General features: G+C 44.1%; 4 protein-coding genes across 7 annotated transcripts; 2 read left to right on the top strand and 2 right to left on the bottom strand.

Moving 5' to 3' along the window:
- Positions 1–328: 328 nt before the first annotated feature.
- On the bottom strand, positions 329–10,000 carry LOC119556352 (WW domain-containing adapter protein with coiled-coil homolog). 4 transcript variants are annotated; one of them, XM_037868457.1, is made up of 16 exons: positions 9,809–10,000; positions 9,140–9,608; positions 8,047–8,083; positions 6,797–7,658; positions 5,004–5,370; positions 4,643–4,933; positions 4,506–4,580; positions 4,362–4,437; positions 4,175–4,260; positions 4,010–4,105; positions 3,472–3,899; positions 3,181–3,410; positions 2,639–3,114; positions 2,384–2,553; positions 2,155–2,282; positions 329–2,089 (listed from the first exon to the last, which is right to left on the bottom strand). In XM_037868457.1, the coding sequence occupies exons 4-16, from the start codon at positions 7,007–7,009 to the stop codon at positions 2,011–2,013; spliced, it is 2,715 nt and encodes a 904-aa protein (XP_037724385.1). In that variant the 5' UTR covers positions 7,010–7,658; positions 8,047–8,083; positions 9,140–9,608; positions 9,809–10,000; the 3' UTR covers positions 329–2,010. The 4 variants fall into 4 exon arrangements, with proteins under 4 accessions (XP_037724385.1, XP_037724384.1, XP_037724387.1 ...); XM_037868456.1 differs by having other exon boundaries at positions 9,814–10,000; XM_037868459.1 differs by lacking the exon at positions 6,797–7,658 and having other exon boundaries at positions 2,155–2,276; positions 9,814–9,999.
- Positions 10,001–10,615: 615 nt separating this feature from the next.
- Positions 10,616–12,142, top strand: LOC119557645. Its single transcript, XM_037870496.1, has 2 exons — positions 10,616–10,821; positions 10,898–12,142. Exons 1-2 carry the CDS (start codon positions 10,747–10,749, stop codon positions 11,414–11,416), a joined length of 594 nt encoding a protein of 197 aa, XP_037726424.1. The 5' UTR covers positions 10,616–10,746; the 3' UTR covers positions 11,417–12,142.
- On the bottom strand, positions 12,133–20,247 carry LOC119557643. The gene is made up of 6 exons (XM_037870493.1): positions 17,584–20,247; positions 16,442–16,892; positions 15,798–16,312; positions 12,881–13,242; positions 12,619–12,808; positions 12,133–12,461 (listed from the first exon to the last, which is right to left on the bottom strand). Exons 1-6 carry the CDS (start codon positions 20,228–20,230, stop codon positions 12,298–12,300), a joined length of 4,329 nt encoding a protein of 1,442 aa, XP_037726421.1. The 5' UTR covers positions 20,231–20,247; the 3' UTR covers positions 12,133–12,297.
- Positions 13,406–15,489, top strand: LOC119557644. Its single transcript, XM_037870494.1, has 2 exons — positions 13,406–14,648; positions 14,825–15,489. Exons 1-2 carry the CDS (start codon positions 13,552–13,554, stop codon positions 15,351–15,353), a joined length of 1,626 nt encoding a protein of 541 aa, XP_037726422.1. The 5' UTR covers positions 13,406–13,551; the 3' UTR covers positions 15,354–15,489.
- Positions 20,248–21,769: the final 1,522 nt, after the last annotated feature.

Genomic DNA, 21,769 nt, shown 5'->3' with positions numbered 1-21,769 from the left:
CGGATATTTTAGGGTGACCAATAAAAACAATGTCTTAAATATTTTATTATCATTTTTTGTATTACTTATATTAATTTTATGATATAGTCGCAGGGTAAAAGACAATCTGATTTTATTTTTCCCCAGTTTTACCTCGATAGCTTTTAAAACGGGGGGAGAGACTAGTTTAGTTTGAAAGATAAGTTTCTACTCGTCCGGTGATGCTGCGCTGCAAACTTCTCACTGAAATCGTAAAACCCTCCAAATATAAATGTATAAACAGCTGCTTACATCATGTTAAAATATTAATTACTATTGCCCCCTTCGTGAATGAAATAACCATGTGTGATTTGTTGTTGTTGTATTTTTTAATTAATTCATAATAAAAGTTTCTATTTTTCGGTTGGTTTTTTTTGTTTTCGACGCTTAGCTAATATATTTATTATATATTTATATGTATATCTACAATAGGTATTAGCATTATCATTATTAAACTGTTGTTTGCTTTCTTTTTTGTTTCGAATCTGCATAATTAGCAGATCCATTTCATTTGTTTGTTGGTTTGTTTTTAGACAAGTTAAGATTTAAAAAAAAACTCAAAAGTTCGCTTATGTACGTGTTAGTTCTTCTTTGCTGCGCTCCTCTCTCGTTTCTGCTTTCGCTTCGCTTAAATAACAAAAAAATTGTCGCTTCTGCCAAATAAGTTATATATGCATATAAAATAAAAAAATATATGGTCATATACTTGTAAGACGTAAATGTAGGGCATACAAAATAATTAAACTAAAACAAATCTTGCTGCAATTTCAATCGGAGGTTAAAATAGTTGGGTGTATATAAAATAATTAAATTGCAATTTTGGGTGTGGCCGGTAAATAACTACAAATTAGAATCGTACAAATACCAATTAGCAGGATCGTAAGCCAGTAATCAAACGTATAAACAAATCAAAATAAACATTAAACGGCGTTGGGTCGTAGGATGCCCAACCTATATATATACAATATATATATATATATAAAATTGTCGATTTCCTCGTCCCGAGAAGCGTGCTTTCTGCTCGCCTTGACTCGCATTTTGGTTGTCATCGTAATCATTTTATCATTATGATTCTCATTCATAATTATGTTGGGTTGTTGTAAATATACAATCTTTCATATACTCTATTTATATATATTTATTTATATATAATTTGTATATAGTTTAATTAGCTTTTTATTGCAGTTGAGTATACTATGTTGACTTGCTTTTTTTTTTGTTGGTGTTGTTGCTGGTGTTGTTGATCCTATTTTGTTTGTTTATTTTGTTTTGTTATTCTTTTAACTTGTTTTTGTTTCCTTTCTTTCGTTTCGATTCGTTACGAGGCTTTATCCATATTGCTTCTTGATCTTGATAGGTTTTTCTCGGCTGTATTCTCCATTTGTAGTTATCTTGTTTGGTGTATTTCTGTGTTTGTGGCTTTTTCCGTGGCTTTTTCCTCCGACTTGCTTCATGCTTATTTAAGTTTACTTTTGTTTTTAATTTTCGCTTTGCTAATTATAAATTATGTTTTAGTTTTTGTGTTTCTTGTTAGAGTTATTTTTGCAGCTGTTGGTTGATTTATCCTGATTTGTCTTGTGCCAAGTTCATTTAGTCCGCCCAACCAGTTACATGCTGCCACCATATAGTCGCGGTTGGGGACCGGAGCTCGATCCGAACACAAGTGAATCGCGGGCTGGTGGTGGTGGTGGTGGGGAGTGATGCGTCGCCCCGAGGAGAGAAGTTGAAGGATGGAGCAGGATGCACGCGGTTTCTCAGTCATTGTCGTGGGCCCCGCCAGTCGTCGGTCGTCATCATTCAATCCATTCCCAGATGCCCATATAATATTAAGGGGTAGATCCGGGCGTGCGAAACGAGGACAAAGGCTAGCTGCTGGCGGCGGCCCCAATGGACCAATTATCATCGCAATCATCATCAGCTGCGCCAGAAGAAGCTCTTTTTGAGCCTGACAGACAGCTTGCGATGTACGCGCAGCCTAACCTGCTCCTGATCCTAAGTATCGTCCGACATGAACGCGTTCTGAGTCTTCGACTCCTCAATACGGCGGATCTGTTGGCGCAAATACATGATTCTGCGGGAAGTAATAAAACGAATAAGAAAACATAACGCCCATTGAGTTGGCACAACTAAACTCACTTTTGTTCCTGCAGGGTGGCATTGATCTCGGTGCTGCGAACCAGGCTGCGGGCGCACTTCAGCTCTGCGCATATCCTCGTGCAGGTGATGTCGCCAAACAGGTGCGTATCCTCACAGCACTTCTGCGCCTTCGAGAAATAACAACAAGACATTTACAATCAGTTCGAGTCCTCAGTTATATGCCGATGTTAGTGAGTTATACGCAGGCAAATCCTACCTCACAGCTTACCTGACGCTCCAGCACCTCCGCCTGCCAGTTGGTCACATGCGCAATCAGGTCGGCGCGGAAGTATTTGGCCAGCTTGGGTGAAATCTCGGGACCGCGCAGGTTTGCCGCCTGCCCCGAGGAGCCCACGCAGCTCTGCAGCGAGCTCAGCGTGGCCGACGAGGTGCCATCCACTGGAAGAACATTAATTAATATCCAGTTGGTGTGCTCAAGAAATGTTGGCAATTCCGAAACATTTATAGCAATTTAGAGACTTACATTTTCGCTGCTGCTGGGCTTGCTGCGCCGCCTGCAGCTGAAGACTGGCCGCTGCCGCGGCTGCCGCTGCGGCGGCCAACTGTTGCTGCTCCAGCGCCGAGCCGCTCAAGTCCAGTTCCTGGGTTGGCGTGGGCGGGCCCTCGCCACCCGCCGCCGCCCCGCTGTTGCTGCCCATCGAGGTGATCACACTGATTCCGCTGACGGCGCCCAAGCCGGGCACGATGCTTTGGCTGCTATTTGCTCCACTGGAGCCGGAGGAGGCATTGCCGCCTGGCGTGGCCGGCGAGGCGTTTGCCACCAGCACTCCGCCATCGGGGGTCGTCTTGAGGCCGAAGGGTGGATTGCAGGTGTAGGCATTGCTCACGTTATTCGTGTGGCCCACAATCGTCGGGATGGGACTCTTCGTGTAGCTCAACGACGGAGAGAGGTTGTGGTGCGGATGTGGCATGTACAGCGGCGAGTTCACACTGTTGTCCCTGTAATTTCGATATAAATGTAATGCAATTCACTTATAAGATTTGATAAAGGTTTCATTCACTCACCGTAAGCTGCCGGAGATGACCGAATTGAAGGCATGATTGGCCACATCTGCCGCCGAACCGACCGAGTTGACGCTGTGATGTGATTGCACATCGAGGACGCCCAGGCCCAGGTGCATTTTCTGGCGCATTAGCATCGCCTGATCCTTGCCCTTGGCACCCGGTGGCAGTGGAGCATTCGAGTTCAGATGGTGCTGGTGCGGATCCTGACTCCCCAGTGTGGGCACTGTCGTCTGCAATGCGTAAGAGTATGGTGACAACCATCAGGAGGTGTTATGACAAAGGCAGACTTACACCGGAGGTGGAGCCAATGTGGCCGACAACAGAGTTCCTTAGGCTGCTGCTGCTGGCATTGTTGCTGCTGCCGCCGGCACTGTTACTGCTGTTGCTGTTCACCATTCCCGACGACGATAATCCGCTGGTGGGCAGCATTGTGGCGCCCGTGACCGGGCCACCGCCCGCTCCGCTACCGTAGTGCAGACCCGCCGCCGCTCCTGCGCCTGTCGCCCCAGAAGCGGAGGAGTTGGCATTCGGGTGCGAGGCCAAACGGGGCAGGGCGTTACTCATGGGCTGATCGTTGTTGCCACCGCCGCCGCCACCGGGACCACCTCCGCCCGGTCCGCCGCCATGGGTGGTGGGCGTGCCGCTTAGCGAGTAACTGGCCTCCGAGGTGGGGGTAGAGTCGCCGCTTATGTCCATGTCAGCATTGTCGTTGTGTCGACCTGTGGGAATGATTTTTGGACAAGGCATTAGTATCTTTCTTGGAATTAGATGTCTATATAGTCTTTAAAAGCTCTTAAGATAAAGAGTTAACTGGAAATATTGTCCTCACCATCCAAACGCCTTCGATGGCTGGGCGGACCGCCATCGTTGTCGTAATTCCATCTCAGTCGTGAATTGTCCCGCGAAGAATTGGAATGTTTGTATGCTGCAATGCGTAAATAACGTTTAAACATTGCAAAGAATATGGTATTTTTATGGCATGGCTTATACATACTCGATCTGGAGAAACGATCATCGCGGTCGCGATCGCGATCCTTGTCGCGATAGTCCTTCTCACGATGCTGATCGCGCGGCAAATTTCTGAAAACATATAACGTGTTAACAGGGTTTTTGATGGTGACTACTTATAAAAGCGCATAGGATTATTCTAATTAAAGATTCTTATTGAGGTTTGCCTTTACCTTTCTCTGTCCACCCATTCCTTTGGTTTCTCCCATTGAGAGATTTCCGTCTTGCAGTTGTAGTAATACATTTTGCCTGTAATAAAACCAACATTATTGTTCTGAAGCTAGAGAAAAATCTAAGTGGCATAGAGATGGACTCACCCGATGAGCTGACATGCTCGCTCCAGTCGCCATAACGCGCCGTCCGCTCGCCGCGATCATTGCGTTCGCGTTTGTCTGACAAAAACACATCGAATAAGCTCAGTAAATTGTGGAACTTTTAAGCGGCTTGGACTTACCTGCATACTTGTCCTTCTTGTACATGTCTCTGTCGCGATCGGAGCCGCGATCCCGCTTGTCGCGCAGGTCGCGCAGGTCTCGATCCCGCTCCCGATCGCGATCGTCGGACCCCGAGCGTTTGTCGTTCTCCCGTGAGGAGCACAGCTTGCCGCTGGTGTTGCCTCCTCCACCGCCACCGCCTCCGCCTCCTCCACCACCACCTCCTCCGCCACCGCCACGCCGATCCCTGTCATGGTTGGTGCGGTACGACGACTCCGAGTCGCGATCGTTGCCACGCCGATCACGTTTGTCTAGCGGGGAGGGAATAATAAAGAGTTTTAGATACAAGTTCTAACCGGCTATAGCTCTCTCTGAACTCACCTGAATATTTGTCCTTCTTGTAGACATCCCGATCTCGGTCTCGCATCTTCTGTATGAAGCTGTATCTCTCGCCGCTGCCGCCACGCCCATTGCCGCCACCTCCTCCGCCGCCGCCCCGATGATCGCTGCGATCGCGCAGATCGTGCGAACGGGACGATGGCGAATCAATGTCCGGCGATTGGGAGCGGTAGCTGTTGCCATTGTTCAATGGTCCGCCACCATTGCCGCTGCCGCCCCCACCGCCGCCGCCTCCTCCAGCGGATCCGCCGCCTCCTCCACCGCCAGCGCCTGGCGACAGGTCGCGATCGCGATAATTGGAGGAACGATCGCGTTCGTAGTCGCGCTTTGAACTGCTGTACTTTGAGCTCTGCACGGGTAAATAGAAGCGCACACAGTGTTTAGTCGATTTATATTCCCAAATTTAATTGCACAGTGCTACAAAATACAATTTTTGTCAAGTACTTTTCAAGAAATTCCAGTGGCGATTAAAGACATGGTCGAGAAGTTGTTAGATATTAGAAAAATCTCTCTCAAATTTTTAACAAATATTGATTTAGCGTGTTTTAAAAATACAATAATTAAGGTTATGCATTTAAAGCAACAAGTTATTGTTAAATATATATAAAAACTTCAGAATAGTCTGAAAAAATAAAATATATATAATATATAACTTTTCGACCACACTTGATATCTCCACTGATCTCTTGAATAATACGGATTCACTGTAATATTCAGTGTTACATCCTTTGTAGCGGTTGATTTAGGTCTCGGTTTAGTTTTGTCAAGTTATATTATTTTTTGGGGGCAGGGTTGTTAGTTGAACTAAATCTACTCAATAGTGAAATCATAAGTAAATGCATAAATGCCAGCTACTATTGCCAATGTTCTCGCTTGTGATTATTGCCAATGCAAACGAACATAAACGAAATGAGAGTTAAGTGAAATGAAATTCCGATGGTTTCGAAATACAAACGTGTTATCGACAAGAATTTTGAAATATGTCAAGTGTTTTGGTTTGGTTTTTCGTCTTACCAAGACTGTAAATTATAATATCCGAAATAAGTGTACGTTTTTGTTCAATTTTCAGATAAATAATATTATAAATGAAAAATGAGTATGAACCTTGTTTTTTGTTATTATTTATAAATCATTTTTTGCATTATGTTAATACTTTGTTATGTAATATAAATTTAAATCATAATATTTATCGGTCACAAATTATAACAATTTTTTTATTCCTGATTGGAATTCAATTTTTCCATTTTGTAATATTTCAATTCATAAATTCAATTTTAATCCTGGATTGTTCATCAATTTTATAATAATCCATATATAGTTTTTAAAAAATTATAATCCTTTATATTTCACTGATTTAAGATTGGACTTTCTCGTTTTAAATAGTTGTAAAAATAATCAGTACTTTTTCATGGATTGTAATGTTCGCATTTAAATTTAAAATAATTAATCAGAATTTTCATCGGCGATTCTCGTGTTGTTTTTGCAGATTTTTGTTTATAAAATAAAAATTTGTATTACGATTTATTGCGGCTCCGTTTTCTTACGATTTTCTTCGGTTTTTATTCCTTTATGATACGTTTATTTATTACTTGATGTTGTATTCATTTTGTATCGATAATATTGATTTTGGTTTATTTCTTGCCAGATTATTTGCTTTGGTTTGAAGCGTTTTGCGATGGGTTTGAATGGTTTTTGGGTGTTTTTTGTCAGGATATTTTATTGTTTATTTTTAAACCATTATTTGAAAATGGATTTTGTTTATTTATTTTACTTACTTCTAGGCGACAGAGGCCCACTGCTGAAGGCGTCGACGTCGCTGCCGCTGCGCCGCTTTTGCTGTTCGCATTGTTGTTGATATTGTTATTATTATTGTGGTTGCTTATGTTGCTATTGCAATTGGCAATTGTTGTTGTTGATAGGGAGAGATCAACAGCCATTTTGTTGTTGTTGTTGCTGCTGCTGCTGGAAGAAGTGTTGTTGCTCCTCATAGATATTTGTTTAATTAATTATTAAATTACTTTTGCTTGTTTTAGTAATCCAATTGGTCGTTTTTCAGTGGGCACAACTTTAATAAGAGTTCATCGCTATTTTTTGTTTATTTACTTCCCATTTTATTTATTTGTTTTGGCTTAATTGATTGTTGTTGCTTTTTGTTTGAGGCACATTTGTGTTTTTGTTGTTGTCGTTGATATTTTCGTTAAATATTCTTGAAAAATATTTATGTTTTTTGGTTGCACATAAGTTTTTTTGTTTTTATATTGGTGTATAATTGTTTACTACGTCGTTTTGTAAGGCTATTTTAATTTGATTAAGTTTTTATTTGTTAGGCAGCGCTTATAAATTGGTTATGAATTTGATTTCTATTTAAAATAGTTTGATAAATGTTTATATACCTTCGCTTTCGTTAGTCAATTAATATATATATTCCGATTTAAAGCATATATATTTGTGCTGTTCGGTTAAAGATTGTAATTGAATAATTTCTTTCTAAATAGGATATTTGTTGATAACTACTTCTCGCTTTGTTGTATACCGACCTATTAAGCTATTAATCGAATTTGTTTAGGTTATTCTGGTTTTTTGTCTTTTTGGCGTTGGTGCGTAAATATTCGTTTCTCAATTTAAGATCAGTTCAGGCTGCAATGCCGCGTTTTTGAATGGGTTAAAATGAAACACGATTTGGTCAGTTCAAAAATGGATGAGGTTACGGGAAAAGTAAGATCTGGGATGCACAACAAACAGAGCGATTGAGAAAGTAAGAGAAATGTGAACAGAAAAAATCCAAAAATCCAGACAATACAATTGAAATTTTGTTGATTTTTCAGTGATACAACTACGTACTAAAATATCAGCAAATGACAAAGGGGAAATCGATGGTTCAAGAATCTACGATTTACATTGGCTTTTATGCTTTTTTTTTTTTGGCTCATGGGTGCACTACGAAACAAAATATGTAGACTAAAAGCTGGCATACAAAACGTGATTAATTGCGGTTAGAGGAGGGATCTGGGATCGGTCTGCTCACCTGGTATGATGTGTGGCTGGTATGCTTCTCAAAGTACCTGAATGGAGAGGGGAAACATAAATGAGAACATTAGTTTTGGTTGTCATTGAGGTGTAAATAGAAAACGTACTGTAAAAAGCATTTTAAACCGAGATCTTTTAAGCTCGTCTAATGTCAAATAGATTTTTAAGTGATTTTCTAAGCTAACAAATACGGTGACATTCGTTTAAGAAATTAATCAGATTTAATAAACTTAATTATTCACATTTTAAAGTCTTTCACATCTTGGAAAATGGTACGGATTATATTTAAAATGAGTAAAAAGTTAACCAGGATTACTGATAATCTATTATTTCAAATAACAAGACAAAACACAACACAATTTTTAAGGTGGGCTCTGTGATAAAACACCATTAGTTACAGTCTTCCAAAATGGTTCAGGGTTATTAAAAAATAAACAGCAGTAATATCACACACAATCACAAACAGAAAACCCCAATTTAAATCGATTTCCCTTTCCTATTGAGTTTTCTTTTATCAATAAAAGCGCTTATCAATGCCGGCATCGATTTGTTGACAGTGATTATTTTCAGTTGCCTTGGGTTCAACGGACAACCGATGGCCGGCTAAAAACCGATGGTAAATAAACAAACTAAGGGAAATTCGAGTGATAAACAATGGATATGGACTTATTTTGCAGTTCAAAAAGCAAACGGTAATTGTGGCAAGAATTTTTTTTTTTGCCTTTTGCCAGCTGAGCGCGTGCGAGCGAGAGGCAAGTAGTGTGTGGTGGAAAAGCTGGAAAACACAAATATTGCGATTTTGTCAAAAGCAAAGGGGGAAAACTCAAAGCCACGTAATTTGGGGAGACCAAAATATTTAAGAAAAACATTAAATAAGGGTAAATTAAGGGAATTGAGGACCAAAAACGAAAAGCGGGCAGTGGCCTAGGCTGCGAGTTCGAGCGAGATGGCGATAGAGCAGAACGTAAACAAAAAAATATACGATTACGGGTGTGTGTGTGTGTGTGTGTGCGAGTGTGTGTGTGTTGGGGATCACTGTTATTGCCGATACTACGGTACATTATCCTTTATATTATATGCATATATATTACCCATCGTTCATACGCTGCGGTTTTCTAGCATGCATTACCATCAATGCAAGTTTTTCGCCAAATACGCTGCTGCTGCTTCTGTTGGGTTTTCCTCCTCTTCCTCTTGCTCCTCCTTCTTCGGCTGCTGCTGCTTCTTCTTCCGCTGCTGCTGCTGCTGCTGCTGCCGCTGCTTCCTCTCCTCGTGCAGATAATGCAGCCTTATTCCGATTTTATCCAATTTTGTGGGGCAATTGGCGCCTCCTTTTTGCTCCTTCTGCTCCTCCTCCTCCGTCCACCACCACTTCTTCTTCTTCTCACCTGCCAAGGCACGCGCGCTTGTATGTGTGTGTGTGTGTTGTGGTCTGCTTGTATGGGAGGCTCTCAGTGGCATGTGTGCGTGTGTGTGTGGGGGTCCGTGACTCTGTGTGTGTGTTGTATGAGTGTTTGCCCAAATTGCGGTCGCCGTTTTATCGGCTTATTTCGCTGCCTCCTAAAAGTACAAACATTCAAGGCAATCCTTTAGCAGCTTCCTCTCTTCGATCTCCTTAATGCAATTAGCATACGAAATGCCTTTAATTTTTCACGTTAGCCACACACACGCGTGTGTGTGTGCGTGTGAGAGTGGTGTCGCTTCATTCGTATTTCGTTTGACTTTTTTACTTTTTTCTTCGCTTCGCCTTTACTTCGTACCTTACCGCAATTCGTTTGCCGCTCGCCTTCTTCGCTGCGCTGTAATCGCCGCATTTAGTTGCTCCGCATCGAACGACAATATGGTTAATTATACGCCGACTTGCTGCGTTCGCTTTTTGGCCTCTATACTTGATGATTTTTTTCAATTCTTTCGCATTACGCTTTGTGCGGTCTGTTCGTCGGCACGGCTGTGTTGAGTTTGACAGCCATCGGTCACTGTTGCCGTCCTGCTCGCACATTTTCGGAGCGGTGTCAGCGTTTGTCCCTTTTTCGCTGGCCGCTTGGCGGGCGTGCGAAGAGTCCGGCTACATGGCTAGTGTGCTTAGTTGGTGTGGTGGACTCCAGGTGGCGCGCCGTTTTGTGAGATTTTTTAGTATATTCCGGTGGTAGGCGTTGGACGACTATGACAAACGGTCTCACAGCAGGCAGGGGCTGCCAACTCGTCCAGAATTTTCGTTCTTATTTGAATTATTATATTAGTGAAAACGATTTAGAAATTATATAGCAATCCTGTCATATTAGTTAGCTATAGCGAATGGTAATTCTAAAATTGGTATATGTTATTTTTAATTGGGTTTTTAAGCAACCAAAACAGTAAAAACACCGATAGTATCGCATAATCACAGATTCACAATCGATAGTCTATAACAGAACCGTTGTAAATACAAAAACAAGTTAATAATAATAATATAAACAAATTCGGAGATTTTGAACATTTAAATAAAACAATTTATCAATTTAGCCGCCTAATGAAATCCCCAATTAACCGAAAAAGCTAAAACATTAGCCAATTCAGCTACAAAAAAGCCGGCGTCGTACTCCGAAAACAGCTAGATCTGGCCACAAAACAGCTGAACTGGCAACACTTCGAGCGGCAGGCTGCTTCCTGGAAATTCCTTCAGTATTACATTTTTGATTATTAAGCATTTTTGCAAGGAATGAGTTTGGGCGACTGCGTGAATAACTTTATTTACCTGACGGGCAGCGAGGATTACGCGCTTAACCTGGCAAAGGTGAGTGGAGAGCCTTGGACTTAAGTCGGCTTTCAAAGGAATAAATTGGTTTTGTTTTTTTTTCCCCCTTAAATAGCTATGCGAACGCTTTGTTTTGAAGGAAAAGCGCGTTTTCCTCATCACCAGTCGCCAGCGGGAAATGGCGAAGCGTTTTGCCTTGAATTCGCAGAGCAGCAGCAAGTACTTGGCCATTTTGCAGGTGCTGGACGTCGAGAGCACCCCCAACCGAATGCTGGAGCTGCAGGACCAGGCCGAGTCCCTGCGCTGCCCCGATCTCATAGTCTTCGACATGCAGTCCCTGGTCCTGGAGTCCATTCTGCGTCCCGTGATGCAGCAGTGCTCCACGTCCCAAATGGTTCGCCACATCGCCAAATGCTCGGCCTCCTTTGTCAATTACCGCGAAATCCTGGCCAGCTCGGAGCTCCAAAAGGCGGCGAAACCCATCGACACCATTGTGGTCATGTCGCAGGAACCGTATCCCATGTCACCGGCCCAGTTCAAGCTGCTCATCGGCCTCTATTTCCATGGCAACGAGTGTCACACGAACTTTGCCCAGCTCTCTTCGAGGATTTTGCTGTCCCACGGATTCGACTAGCCTTGGAACACCATTTTGCCACCACCAGCGTGCCTTACAGAGCTCTCAACTAAGTATTCCATTTCCCGAGATCCTCAATGGGCAATGATCTTTGTTATTTACTCAAATTTGGTTGTATGCTCTCACGCATTTTAGTCAATAAGTTGGTCAACATCCCTGCCAGACAAATATTTGCGCGGCTTCAAAGATATTGAAACACCTGCGCATAAGAATTGACGAATCTTTAAGTTATTTATGTAAAAACAAGCAGTTGTTCGAACTGCAGTTCCACTGAAAATGCTTCAGTGCTATGAAAAAACCACTTTCCAATAAAGAAAAGATACCATACGGAATTGTTGTTAGGCTAAAGATCAGGAACAAGCAATTGTAAACATGTTGAAAGATATTGTACCCTTATTATACTAAAATATAATACTGCGGCAGTGCGAGTCTTTCGACAGAACTAACGAAAGACTAAACGGTGAACATATTCCCTTACATGGCATCCATGCAAAACGTATACGAAAACCAAGAGATCGAGTGCTCGATTAAATATAGACTTTATTTTAGGTATACTATTTATTCTTAACAGGTTTACAACTACAAAAAAAAAACCGGTAATATTTAATTACAATACACATACACATAACAAGAATATTATTATGATAAAAGAAATCTTAAAATAAGAAAATTGTGTAAAAAAGAAAGCGGAATTCAGAAATGAATAAAATACATAAATGCAGGTAATATTATTGGAGAATGTATTCCGGAAATGTGGCGAGGGATCTCCGGAACACAAGCCGCCAAAGCCCGTTAAAAAGGAACTAAAACTTTTTCACATGTAGCCCCCAACCAGAATCCCCAAGGCTCCCGCTGTTGGTACCCCCATCCAAAATGGAGTCTCAAATATAATCCAGCATGCCGCTTATGATCTCGAAGGCATCCCGAGCCGTGGGCTCGATGGCGCTGCTGGGCAGCAGATAGCCATGCACTCCATTGTCCGCCAGCTGAAGTGTGTAGCTGAAGGGAATTCCGATTTCGTAGGCGGCAAAGGCATCCGCACAGCCTAGAAAAAACCAGGATAGCAAAGGATTAGGTGGAAAAGAACACTGGAATTCACTTACATAAAATAAAAACTTATGATAATAGGTCCTAATATACTTAAAAACTTAAAATTCCTTCCAAAAAAATAATCTTTTGGAGAAAAACTTTCTTATACGCACCCGAACGCTGCTCAATCAGATCGTTGGATGCGTCGACCTTATATCGGGATTTACTGCCCTTCTTGCGCAATCCATCAGTCCCCACCATTGCCACATCCAGAAAATCATCCAATCTTTCTGAATTGAATGTGGAATTGGCCTTGACCGGATAGGAAATCACCTGGCCATAGGCCTGTAGGGATATATACAGCTGAAAGATTCATAATTATAAAAGATTTAGGAAATTCTCAGATACTACAGATTACATATTTTCCAGACATACCTTAATCTGCGTTCTATAGTCCATGAGGAATTCGGAGACAGCTTTGGTTTCCGGTTCGGAAAATGGCGCAGGACCTGCATAGAACTCGTTGCAGGGCGCCTTGGAGCTGCCCCGCTTGCCCCAATGGTACAGCCAGTTCCTGTCCAGATCCACACCGAAACATACCTTGTCGGGATCCCGCTTCTGCTGGAGCCACGTCATCGCCGAGTCGAGGAGACCACTGGGTGGCGGAGCCTGGTGCTGCGATCGCGACTTCTTCCAGAACCGATCGTACTCGTGGCTGTACGCGTATCCGTCTGGATTCAGAACCGGCATTACGTACCACGTGGTGTTCCGTATGAACTCCACTTCCTCGTTGGTCTCTGTGGAGTTGGGTTTCAAAAATAATTATTAATATTTGTAATAACATAATAAAATAATATAAAGCAATGTGAAAAGTTCTATAAGACTTAAAACGATAAATTTCTCTACTTAGTTGAGTTCATATTTTTGATTCGATCCACGTAGCCCCATTCCCTCAACTCAGTTTATATTAGTCAACCCTTTTCAGTCCGGTAGTCAATACATTTGGAGCACCGAAAGTCGGAGAGTGCTGTGTAAGAACTTTAGGCATCAACAGCTCGCCACTTGTCCGCCAGTCAGATCCGGGCCAGGATCAGGATCAAGTGGCGATGGAGAGGCGAAGGCCCCGAAAATCCTCGCGCCATTTCTTGCGCTCCAAATCGAATCCATCTGTTGGCGGGGGAGGAGGAGGCGGAGGAGGTGGTCCGTCATCAGCCACCTCTAGAGTGAGTTCCCAACAGCCAGATGGCAATGGAACCCCCACCATCACATCCCTCCTCGGCGGACGTCTAAAGCGAGTTTCCCGCATCACCAGAGCTCCGCGGGGCATGCATGTGACCGAAAATCCCGATGAAGGTGGTGTGGCAGTCGCACCGATTAGAGATTCCGAGCAATCGGAGGGCTCGGATGTGAATCCCGGAGTGATGGTCGCTCCAGCGTCGGCAAGTCCCCGGGGATCGGCTGTGCACGGGCCACTGGTAGGTGTGGCGTTCGGCAGCAATGCAAGAAATTCGGAAAGTCCCCGGATATCGGAGGAGGTGGAGGAGGTCTTCAGAACCTCCTCCCAGCGCTCTGTATCCGTGGTGGGAACGGGCAATCTGCGCTTCGATTCCACTCCAGATGCTCGTGATGAATCCACTATGGGCAATATCAATTTCGCACCGAATTCGTACTACGAAGAGAACAGGCATAGTAGCATGGAGTCCAATGAGTCCAATGGCAACCGGGCAGACAGTACCCCGAGCCTAGGAGCCTGCAGCCATGGCTGGACGCAGCAGCAACTGCAGCCCGCCTCAGGACACGGCGGCCGGGACACTTTGGGGTTTGCCATCCATCTGGGCACCGCCACTATGGGTCACAATCGATGCAGTTTGGGAGTTAATTGTGATGAGGAATGCGGCTATGGGACAGGGTGCGATGCTGGATGCAGTGACGCCCATGGCATCGATCCCGGAAGCTTCGCCGTACCAAGACCGACAGATCCCGGCCCGACGTTGGTAATGTCACAGGGACCGGGAGGTCCACCTGTAAACAGCGCCCTGCGTGGTGCTCATGGACCAGCAGTGGGTCCTGCTGGAGGATATCCCGCTGGAGGAGGCTATAAGCCGGGACCCCCTGGACAGCGGGGATCCATGGGGTCAGATTTCGGCACTGATCAGTTGAACTTCTTTATTACCTTCCTGCTGGAGGTCCTCGGCGTTCTAGTGTGAGTATTCTTACAACGATTGGATACACCCTGTCTCAAAAGCGAGTGACCAAAGGCTTAGACATTTAAGACCTTTGCAGCTGATGCACTGCTTACAACAATTTTATCCATCTTATCCGACTTAAGATAGATCCACCTTACCCCCTTTATAACTCGTGAAAACCTTCCACCCCCAGATTCTTTGCCATCTGCACCATTACATTCTGGATCACTCTGGGCTACCATGTCGTCCAGTTGCTGGTGGACCTGAAGAACGCCGATCGCAACGTTCAAGTAGCGGTGGCCATTGTATTCGGGCTGCTGCTCATCGCGTTCGCCATTTCGCAGGTGACCAACCGCAGTGGTGCCTGCTGTCATTCACGGGATCGAGCCCGTTCCAGATCCAAGGGCGGTGGCATTTGCCCGTTCCACAGGTCCACCAAGACCAAGGCGAAGGCCAAGCCCAAGAGTTGTGGCTCAAGAACCAAAAGTTGTGCTTACAAGCCAAAGAACAAGAAGGCGCCAAACGATGGAGGTGGCAGCAGGAGGGCGAGCACTTGCGGAGCCAAAATGGATTTCCACTCGCACCGAAAGACTCGCTACACCGACTGCGAAGGACGGGCCATTTTCCTGAGCTCCAGGCGATATGCGATACCTACAGAGATGAAGCAGCCGCCCACCATTGTGCTTTGGCTGCGTGACGCGGTGGCCCAAATGATGCGATAACCATCAAGGATCCACTGCCCCACGTTGGGCGCCAGAAACAGAACACCTAAGTACAAATTACTGCAGACTGACTGGGTGTATTTTCTACAAGCTACACGGTACATATTCGAAAATTTGTTTCAAAATTGCAGGTTCAATAAATTTTCTATAACTGAATACGCAACATTAGATTGTTTCAAAAATGACCCTCACGCTTTAAAAGGTACGCCACTTTGTAATCGGTATCCAATTGGTCAAGTCATGAGCTCTACCAATGCATTTTCGTGTCACCTTTCGCAATACATCGCCAACTTACAATATGATTTCATACAAGTGAGTCAAAAAATTTAATATCATTAAAGCTAATAATTTGAAAGCAGAATTTTGGAGCAATAATATCGGTCTATTGGTGAAGTAATGGACTCTAGTAGTGCACCTTTGGGAATACAAATGGCTATTACTCACTGTTTGTCTTCATCAGGCGTAGCAGCTCTGCTATCATCCAGGTGGCCGTCGCTGGTCCGATCCAAGCCAATCCCTGAGCTCCGGCCTCGACGAACACGGCGTTAGCCTGGCCCGACTTCCGCTTCCGCTTGGGTCGCTTGATGGTGTGAAGACCATCGCTATTCGCCGCCGCCGCCGATTGTTTGGACTCGATCTTCACCACAATCAAGGGGCGGCCCTCGTAGGAGCGACCGATGTGGATAAGCTCAACAAGTTGCGGGTGACGCATGCGCACCGTTTCCAGATACTTGATGATCTCATCGTGGTTGTGGTAGCGATTCCAGGTCATGGGCGGCGGAACAGTGGGCCGCGGCTTTGAGGGACGAGTGGTGTGGAGATAATCCTCTTTGGTCAGCTCGTAGGCAATGGCCTTGCCCACATCGAACATAAGCACTTCGTGGACGATGCCCTCGTAGTTCAGGGTGCCCTGGAAGTCTACGAGCATCTTGGGCGGCACAAGGACATCTGTGAGACCTCTAAAAGGATGAGAGGGGTAGAAAGATTTCGTGTAAATTAAACTATGCTCATTAAATTGGTTTCCAAGTGAAGCTTTTTTACAGAGGTGGATTCTTTAGCATTATATATATGTTTATGCAGCAACTCACCTGAGACTTGGCCCCTTGAGCCAGTGCATCTTTACCCCGTCCTCGCCCTTTTTGAACTCCTCCAGCGCTCGAACCTGCTCTTCATCCTGCGGCTTTAATCTCCAAATCTGGTACTTATCATAGCTGATGCGCCTGGGACCCTCCGGTCTCGATGTAGTGGTTGTGGTGCTAGTGGTTCCCCTGGTGGTCATCCGAGTGGCCAGCGCCTGGAGCAGCGGATTACTGGTGGTTGTGGAGATGGCATTGCCAGTAGAATTGACAATATGATGGGCCAGTATGCCAATCCAGTTTTGTGGATTCCTCAGTGGATCCACAATGGTCAGGATGGGCACCTGGGCAGCCGGCGATGGTGTGTGGGTGGTCGTTGTGGTTGAGGTGGTCGATGTGGAGGTGGTGGAACGACGCCTGACCTTTCGCTTCGGCCCCGAATCGAACCAGCTGGAAAACCATTCTGTTGAGGGGAAAAGTCGTATATTGGCTTGGGCTGTTTTTCTTTCGTTTTTCTTTGCGGTGCAGAAAGCGTGAAGGTAAACGAGAACCCACTCACGAGGCCCACACCGTTAGCCAATTAATGGGGTTCTGGGTTGTCCCTTTTATCTCCCTGCTCATTCAGCCAATCTCGCTATTAACGGAACCACTCAAATAACAAGAACTTTGTAGAGTTTACTTTTAATTGCACGGTAATTAGATGATAAAGCGAACATTAGAAAAACGATGTTGGTAAATAAAACGGAAATTCTATATATAGAAATAAATATAGCTAAATTGTCAAATCATCGTTACTATATTTCAATCGGAAGTGAGACATGAGAATTTGTTTTTTAGGTTTATCTATTAACATAAGGTTACCCTATGAATATTGCATGTAGTGTTATATCTAATAATCAATCGATGACTTACTTAGATACCTTTTAAATGGAATACTATCCTCATAAAAATTGAATTTGTAGATAGATCTGCTTCGTACTCTATTTTTGTGGAAGTCAATCTCATTAACTTCATTGGTTTTCATTTCTTAAGCATTTTATTCAGTTCCAAACTTTTTTTATCGTACTTGTTATGATTGTGATCCTAATTCACCATTTCTAAGATTTATTTTTTCGGTGTTTTCTGTGTTTTGACCTCTACTTGGTGGTACTCACTGTCATAGTCATCCTCGGCGTCCGCCTCCGTGGTGGTCCCTCCGAATCCGAACCAGGACCCCAGCCAGCCGGGTGGCTCCTTGGTGGGTGGTGGCAAGGGCACTGGCATCGTGGTGGTGGTCGTGGTGCTGCCAATCTTCTTGGTGCGTCGCTGCAGGCCAAACCAGGAGCTAAACCAGCTGCCCAGCGACGAGGAGTCGTCGCCCTCGTCATCATCCGCATCCTCATCCTCTGGCTCGGCATAGGCTTCATTGCTGTGGGCACTGTGATAGAGGGTATAGCTGGGATACTTCGAAACGGGTGGACTGACTGGCTCCTTGTCATCCTCCTCATCGGGACTGCCGAAGCCATCCATGAGTCGCGACATGGCCATTTGGACGGGGTAGAAGATCATGCGAAAGAAGCCACCTATTCCGGATTCCTCCTCATCGTCGTAGTCCTCATCGGAATCCACTGGTCGCCTCTTGATGCGAATCTTCTTCTTGGCCATAGAGTTCTTGGTGCTCGAGGTGGTATCCTCCTCCTCCTCGCTGCTCGATATGGTCGATGTGGTTGTTGTTTCCTCCTCGACCATCGCTCCAAAATCAGCACCTTCCTCCGCGGAACTGCTGTCTTCCTTAAGATCACTCTGGGACTCTGTGCTGCCACTTTGATTGGGGGCTGGGCCGTCCTTGTTTTTCTCCCCATCCTCGAAATAGTAGTCATCATCGTCCTCCTCCTCCTCATCCTCGTAGTCCCCATTGGACATGAGTTGGAATATATCGAAACTGGGCAGCTCGGGTCGACCACCCTTGCGTTCTTTTGTTTTTGTTTTAGTTTTAGTTTTATTTTTCTGGTTGGTACTTAGGTTTACTTTGGGGGTTTCATCTCGGCTGTGATTTTTATGGAGCAGATGCAAAGCGATGGGTAGGTGGATCCCACCACCTGAGTTCATATCTTTCTGAGGGCTGGTTTGTGGTGGTTCCTGTTTGGTCTTTCGTTTTTTGGAGCTTCCCTTGGGGGATCGTCTTCTAGGCGTACTCACTCGTCGTGCTGCCCCTTCATTTTGGGGACCCGTTGATAATATATTTTGTGACTTCTTTGATACTACCTTTTGTAATCCTTTTGAAGCTTCATCAGTTTCTTGTTTTAAAGATTTTCTAATTTCCAAATTATAAGGCTTATCCAAAGAGCGACGATGTCTAGGGTGAAGAGTTTCAGTTTCAGTTTCTTCTAGGTACTCATTTGTTTCCAGATTCTTCGCAGAACCTTGTCGCTTAGAGTTTTTTGATGATCCTCTATTCCTTGACATTTTAAAAACACTTTTAGGCATTTGGGTTTTAGTCAGTGTCTTTAAAGAGGATGGTATTTTGAGATAAAGTGGTTCCACTAGTTCTGCTCTATTGCCACCCTCTACTTCTTCGATTCTCCCTGCCAAATCTTCCGACGAACGCCGTCTTCTAAGATTTAGTGGTTCGACCACCTCATGGGGTTCCTGTTCTTCCAGTGAAACACTTTCTTCCGGTGACTCTTCGCCAGTTCTAAGTAGATGCTGGCTAAAGACATTCGACGTGGGCAACGTGGCCTGTGGCATATGTGGTTTCTCCAATTGGGTATAAGCCGGTGGTGGTCGCGTGGTTGTGCTGGTGGTGCTGGGCCTCTTACCCAAGACAATGGGCAGGGGACCCTGGGGATTTCTGGTATTATTACCCCCATAACCCGGCCTCTTTTTGGTCACCTTAGTCTTATTCTTTGGTTTCTTCTTGCGCTTCTTTCTCCGCGTATTTGGCCTTGAAGTGGTGCTGATGCTGGTGGTGGTGCTGCTGCCGCGGTGGGGCAGCTTGAGCAGCTGATCGTTGACGTGATCGATGGGTCCACTGGTTACCATCACAGGTGGTGGTCGATGACTGGGCTTGGGTAACTTATTATTGGGTTTGGTCGCTGGGTCTTGAGGCTTCTTCAATCGTATGATCTGAGGTCTAGCGGTGGTCCCCCCATTATGCACTGCATTCAGAGTGGATATAACCGTGCCAGGCGGTATAGATTGGCAATGCTGTTCATACTGCCTGCGCAGATTCTCCAGATCGGCATCGTATTGCGCCTTGGTCACATAAATGGCAATGCCATTGCTATCGTTGCGACTTTGAGTGGGTGTAACACTAGGATTCTGACCCACTCCCACTTGGCTGATGGCGTAGACAATCCCGGTGGTTGGATGGGTGAAGTATATGGGAAATGTGGTGCCGTTTCCCGGGGCTTGTGGCTTTGGTTTGGGCCTGGGACTCGGACTCGGCTCCTTGATCTCCAACAGTTCGCTCTGCACATGGAATTGATCGGAAATGGAGGATCCCGGTTGACTATCCTCCACGGACTCAAACACATACGGCTGCGAGTGCTGCTGATCCCGATCGTAATCCTGATCGAACAGCTGGAATTCCAACTCGGGTGGTGCGAATCGAATGGAGGTCTGGTGCTGGTAGCGCGGGACGAATCGGCGATCTTGGACGCGACGCTGGAGGAGATCGCGACTCCAGCTCTGGCGCACTAGGCTGTCGAACTCCTCGGCACTCGGATGGTAGCCAAAATCGATGGCGCCGGTTTGATGGCCCAAGACCCAGACATTGACCGCGAAAACGATCGAGAGAAAAACGGGCAGCCCGGTTAACATTCTCGACGATCTGACGATTCACCACGACGACCAAGACGATGACTGTTTGGCTGCGCGGCTGGTTGGCAAATGAAACGAGCCCCAAGTCGCAGGCCCAACTCAGCCGGTCGGAGAAAGCCCCGTCGTCGGGCCCCTTCGCCATCACAGTTCCGGCCACTTGGCTTTTGGCCCGTAACGCTGCCGCCACCTCCATCTCTAAGCCCCTAACCCCTCAACCTGTCGAACGTTCTGGGCGCAGTTCACTTGCCAACTCCCAACCACCAACTATCTTCTTAACTGGCCTTGCGACAGTTATCGAGGCATGCCAAATGGCCGATCTAATCGCCAATGGGCCAAACAAGGGTTAAGTGCTGGAAAAATTATGGAATCGAAAGTACAACAAGAAATAGTACCAGAAAATATGGGCAAGTCTTCGTTGTATCCTATATAGGTGGCCAATTTATATTGCTTACCATAAACACTCAAAACTACAAATTATCTATGCGAAATATCCAGTTTAACAAGACAAGATTTGGATTTGGATAACATTTTAGTAAAAATATCCTAATTTTTTGTAAACAAAAAATCATAAGCAATATATATAAAAAAATTTTATTCGAAATATATAATAAAAAATATTTCTAAATTCGAAACAATTGAATTCCTATAAAATTAAATAAAAATAAATAATTTTTTACTTGTGAACTTTTTATCAAAAAATAATGCTTGCACAGGAAATACTGCCATATTAATCAAAATTAAAAAAGGAAATTGTTATGGCAGTGTCAGCAAGCCCACAAAATATATGAATATTTCTGACCAACTAAAATTCCACAATACTTTACATATTTAATTTTTATGTTTCCAAAATATTATAATTTCAAGAAAATTAGTTGTATAGTATATTTGGTTATATATATGGTTACATACCAATTTTTTACATTTCCTATCACCAAAATATACAAATAGATTAGCTTGTTATAAAAATGGCTTATAAGGGCAATCTTTCTATTTGATAATGAGTAGTTTAGCTAATCAAGTTTAACTTAAACCATAAACTTATATAATGAAAATTGGATTCTAAAATTAAATACAAATTTCCAAAATTTATAATGAAAATATTTATTAAATTTATTGCAAAATCCAACACTACCTCTTTTTTTCGCTCAGTGTTCTTCTGTGTGATCTTGAGTGTGCGCCAGGTAATTCGGCTTTATGGAGGCACGCAACGCAGCAGATCGGATAAGCCAGCATGTGGTGGCAATCTCGGTCAGGTCATTTGTTTATGGTTTAAACTATGTGAATAGTATATAGTATGTGCACGCAAAAAAAATGCAATGTCAATTTCATAATATTATAGCGATCTTATAAGACTCATTTTTAATATTACTAAACATTCTCCATTTCTGTGCTAGCCAGAAAAAAGAGCTACAGATTCAGTCATTAAGTTCGAGTGACAGATATTTTTATCTGTCAAACAAAGTGTCAAATTTATCAATATCAACTTGATAATATAATAATCGACTTTTTTTATTATCAAATAGATATTAATTAAATCTA

This window comes from Drosophila subpulchrella, chromosome X (genome assembly GCF_014743375.2).
Source record: "Drosophila subpulchrella strain 33 F10 #4 breed RU33 chromosome X, RU_Dsub_v1.1 Primary Assembly, whole genome shotgun sequence".
Lineage (NCBI taxonomy): Eukaryota > Metazoa > Arthropoda > Insecta > Diptera > Drosophilidae > Drosophila > Drosophila subpulchrella.
Note: the sequence above shows the minus strand (reverse complement) of the source record. Positions and strands in the feature narration are given on the sequence as shown.